At 37.3% G+C, this 5,118-nt stretch overlaps 1 protein-coding gene across 5 annotated transcripts in view; it reads right to left on the minus strand.

Annotated features, from left to right (window-relative positions):
- Positions 1 to 1,633: 1,633 nt before the first annotated feature.
- LOC107721333 (uncharacterized) overlaps positions 1,634 to 5,118 on the minus strand; it is a 6,077-nt gene continuing 2,592 nt past the window's right edge. For 4 of the 5 annotated variants that reach the window (XM_016529326.1, XM_016529403.1, XM_016529557.1 and 1 more), the window contains one exon: positions 1,634 to 3,127. In XM_016529326.1, the coding sequence (XP_016384812.1) occupies positions 2,466 to 3,127 (662 nt within the window). In that variant the 3' untranslated portion in view covers positions 1,634 to 2,465. Of the gene's footprint in view, positions 3,128 to 4,100; positions 4,176 to 5,118 lie in introns of those variants that run through there. The other variant, XM_016529634.1, reaches the window with a different exon arrangement.

Consider the following 5,118-nt stretch of genomic DNA (forward strand, 5'->3'; position numbering starts at 1 on the left):
AGCATCTGTTGTTTCGTTTTCTTCTTCACTTGCGTTTTTTTGAAATTCTGTACAGAAGATGTGTACTAGCGCCCCCTACAGGATAACAATGAAAACATTCTCGGAGCACAAGTATAGCTAAAATATATTTAGACTTTTTCTAAGTATAAGTCAGGTATACTTAAATGTCATTTTAAGTATATTTCTGAGAAGTACATAAAGCCCATTTCTGAGAAGTACATAAAAAGTAGACTAAAAGTATACTTTCCTATTTTTAGTTTAAAAGAAGTATACTAATAGCACACTTGAATAAACTTCTTTTTCGTAAGGGTAGGCAGCCTGTTGTATTGTAAATAGGGTGAGTCGTTCTCTCTCACTGCATTCGAAAACTCGCTTTTGCGTGATGACGCATCCATGCTCAGCAAACAAATGAAACAAAAATTGTTCAAAACCGACATGCAAAAATAACGATTTGCTATAGTGAATGCTATGGACTTAGGCTGATTACCCAGATAGCACACGAACGTCTGCAAGATGTCTGTTAAAGATCACTGGATCTGGAAAGCATCTAAACATCTGCCAGACGTCTGTTAGATGTCAGTTTTACATACATTCTAAACCATTAACATCTTAAAGACATCTAATAGATGTCTATTTGACATCTGATAGGAGACGTCCTATAGACGCATTGCAGATGAGCAAACACTCTAAAAAAAATACGTCTTGTAGACGTCTCCGTGATGTACATGTGCTATCGGGGTAGTTGAGGTGTGCGGGTGTGTCCAGACACCAACACTTGCGGTCTTTAGTTTGCACTTGACGTATTTCCTGTATTTGGCCCAAGTGGGCGTGAAGAAGTGTGTGTAGAACTTTTCATTACCCGAGGGGACACACTTATAACGTTGAAAAAAATTGCAAGTGTTTACAGAGCTTTATTTTGATTTTCAATACTTTGCATTTTAAAATAAACTTCTAAATAGTCCTTATAACAGATTGCAAAATGTAGTAATTGTGGTGCTTCTAATTAAGTGATAAAAGTAGTTGCAAATGTTGTACAAAATACACATACTAACCTTTGCACCAATAAAATGTGCAACACTTTGTTTTATTTCCAAAATAAGCAGTAGCCTATAATAATATTTAACGTACACTGGAAAGGTTATCGCAAAATCTTGTGAGATCTTGGCAATAAGTCTCAGGATTTATTTCCACATTATGATGCATGATGGGATATGCTTAGCCTCGAATACCGCTCCAGAGTGTGGATGCACTAACACTCCCAGAACTAGTGATGCAAAGTCCGATTCATTTCCGCGAACCGGTTCTTTTCGGACAGATCGGCTCATTGAACCGGTTCAAAAAGCCGATTCATCGGTTCCTGACGTCATCAAGCAATAACGTCTCTATGCATTTCTTTTCTAACAACTCAGTGCCATGTTGTATCAATGAAAAATTCAAATAAGTCATTTGTGTCAACACATATTGAAACATTCAAAAAATAAAGTTATTTGTGTGAAAGCATATTGCTGATTATTGCCATATAATTCACTTAAGTTAATGGTGTTTGTGGTGACCGTTTAATTCACGGATCCTTTATGTCAGATACGACTGACTGACCAATATTGACCAGCCAACAACTTGGATAAGACCTGAACGGGTAAGCAAGCACTGCACAAAGTAGTCAAATGAGATGACATTGCCAAGTTTGAAAAACTTGCCTCTACCTACATTTTCACATATCTCCGAAACAGGCTACATACAGTTCACTGCAGTCTCCAAGTGAAATGAACACTAGAGGCAGTAAAACAACTTTTATTCCTTTTCACACAAATGATTACAGGACCAGTTCCGCATGTGTGGCTTTTCTGATCTATTAAATTTGCTCTGTAGCTCACTTGGTGCAGCAATGCACTTGTGATGCGAAATACTCAGATATGAGTAAAAGACATGTAGATACAAGCTAAAACGGCATGTTTGCTGCAGCAAATGTGTTCTTATCTCACGTTTGCTTTTGCTTTTGCTTATGCTTTTGTTTTTTTGTTTTTGATATGAGCCAGGGTTGTTTTTGAACAGGCATTACAAATGACTCTAAGGGGGAATAGATTCTGCAAGGCAGTAGAATCTTGAACAACAGCATCACACAATTCTTTGCCATTTTTTATTTTTATAAATAATTTTTTTTAAATTCAATATTATCCCTTTTTGTTATTGTAAATACAAAACATCTTAAGAGAATTCAATCCTCAGTAAAACAGCAGCGCATGTGCAAAGCCCACATTACAAAGCTCTGAAAATTAATTTGTTTTCTTATTTTGTAATATGATCATGTTTGATTCTAAAAGATTTTGATATTTGCAATGTATGCAATAAGTATTTGTATAATGTAATTGTATGCATTACGTATACATGATTAATTATGCACAACAGCTATTTGTGTTATAGAGACTAGTACAATGAAGCTTTTAAATTCCTGGGAAAAATGCCTCTCAGTACAGAAAAGTGACAAATATCCTGGACATTTCCGAAAGCCCGTTGCGAGACATAAAAATGTTTGCGAAGGACATCATTCCACTGCGGTCCACGTTGGTTTGGACTGTGTAGGACTTCAGCTCTGTTTTCCCGGTCAGCACAGAGGTATGAATGACAGCGATCCTCGCCTCCTCGTGGAAGGGGGCGTCCCTGTCCTTGCCTATGAGGATATCATAGCTCTGTCCTGGCTTCCAGAAGGGATAGGTGACCGTTAGAGTCTCCAAGCGCCGCACTGTGAAGTACTCGAACGGGACGGGCTGCTCGGCGGCGGGCTTGCACTGGATCAGCGACAGGTGCCGAACCTCAGAGTTGTTCAGCAGGAGGGCCACGTTAAGAGGCGAGCTGTACCACACCGTCAGACGCTTTTTGTGAACCGGGCTGGGGGTCTCGGCCCCGTGCAGGACAGATGATTGATCCTTGCAGTTGTTGAACTGGCTGGAGTTCATCGTCTCACAGAAGGCCAGCTCCTGGGAATACGTGCACATGTACACATTGCGCTCGGTAACGTAGGCTACCTTAAATTCAGAGCGGAGGAAGGCAGGCGCAGAGAGCCACAGTATGCAGTACAGCACTGCAAAACTCATCAGACTGCACAGGATCATCTGGATTCTTTTGAGACCTGCATGTGCAAGAAACAAGAATACGTTATTGTTCAGCTATGACCGTGGCTCCGTGCCTTGTGTCAGCAGACAGCTAAAACAGCATCCTAACTGAAATGACACCTCATTGCATCGCTCTTCTTACAGCCCGCATTGCATAGCTCAACACGCATGGGAGATTTGACTCAATATTTATTTCAACAGAATCCAACTTTAGCATGTTGCTAAGCTAACAATGTGACATTTTAATTAGCATTAAACCACAGCAGCATTTTTAACTAGATTGAACTATGTTGTTGATTTTAGTATTGAAAAGAGCCACATGGTGTCATGTAAAATTCTATTCCATGGCAGAATCCAGTCTCTTTGGAAACCAAAGCTCTTTTAAAAGGCTGAAGTAACTTTGAATGGGTAGTATATAGCGTGCTGCAGGGATGACATATTCTTGTAGACCAAAACCCAGAAACGAGCTAGCAATTTAGCATATCCTGGGTGGGTGTTTTTGATTTTTGGTTTTTGGTTAAACGCCTGATATAAGGTCTGTGGTTAACACTTAAAATACATCACTAATACCCCACTGACATTTTTTAAAAAGCTTTTACTTGTCTTTGAAAGTTTTTACGAATGCTAACAAGTGGCTAAATGGGACTACAGAGGTCATCGGCCCTGCTTGAAAAAAAAAAATAATAATAATAAAACCATCATAGAAATTCTAATGGTTTTCACCTCAAATACCATTACAAACATTACAAACAATCAACTATTAACCAGAAAAAACATTAAAACATGGTTTCTTGTGTGTTTTGGGACATATTCCATTAGGATTTAGTGGTTTTAACAAGCCACCAATAGAAGGTGACAAATTACCAGTAGAGACCAGCAGAGACCATTACAGTCTCTATTACAACCAATACAATTCCCATTATAACCAGTAAAACCATTACAAATTCTGTTAAACATCATCACACTGAACAGGTAAACTCATCTACTCACTGGTCGCTTTCACAGCCTCGTTGTGTTTATAATCCACTCTTGCTAAATATTCTCACTTAAACCTTCAGGGAAAATGTTTTTTTATTAATACTGAAAGAGTTGTTGAAGCTTGATCTTGGTGATGTTGAAGTCATGTGACCATGGAGTAGTTCCTTTGTAGCCAAGGTTTAGTTTTTCACTTCTGCCGATTGTATTTAGGCTTTAAAATTCCTAAAAGTTGTGTTCATTTGTAAAGATTACCGTGATGAACAAAACGTGTAGGAATCAGAAACTTTTTTGGTCACAGAGTTTAATAATCCAAAAGCCAATGGATAAATCTTATTGGATTTTTTTGTCAAGGGAATCATAGTGACGCTAACATAACAATTGTTCTGCAAAAATACGTCATCAGTGCAGCGTTCTATTTGGTGCCTGACAAAACCACTACACAATCAAGTATACCACACTAACTACAGTTTTTTTTTAAAGTAACAATTCATGTGTTTTAAAAGATATGTCAAATGTCAATATCGTCAAATGTCGATTCGATTCAATATCGATTATTTAGGATATATATCAGGTACAGTACAGACCAAATTTTCTCAAGGAAAAAAAAATCGCTCAACTAATGCTGTAAAATATACATGAGAGTCCGTTGATACTACATTACTATAATACTGAAGGTTAAAATCGACTGATTTGTTAAAATTACACTTAATGAAGTTTTTAAAATAATAAAGTTACAATTACATAATAATATTTCTACTTCAATTCGTTTTTTATTTAAATATAAACATAATGGTGGCTGTCATAAAAACTTGATGGATTTATTCAAACATAAATTAAACATTGAAGAACAGTAAAATTTATAATGAATATGTTATATGGTGCATATATTTAGCAAAATGCCCCTCACAGTTTATTTTTCTAGCTGACTAATGAGTTTGTGGTCACTGAATATGTTTTTCTGAGGTAAATGTGATGTTACGTGACATTGTTTACAAGCCGTTATATTGACGTCTTTGCGCGGCTGAAACAC

This window comes from Sinocyclocheilus rhinocerous, unplaced genomic scaffold (assembly GCF_001515625.1).
Source record: "Sinocyclocheilus rhinocerous isolate Xijiao unplaced genomic scaffold, SAMN03320098_v1.1 scaffold1813, whole genome shotgun sequence".
Lineage (NCBI taxonomy): Eukaryota > Metazoa > Chordata > Actinopteri > Cypriniformes > Cyprinidae > Sinocyclocheilus > Sinocyclocheilus rhinocerous.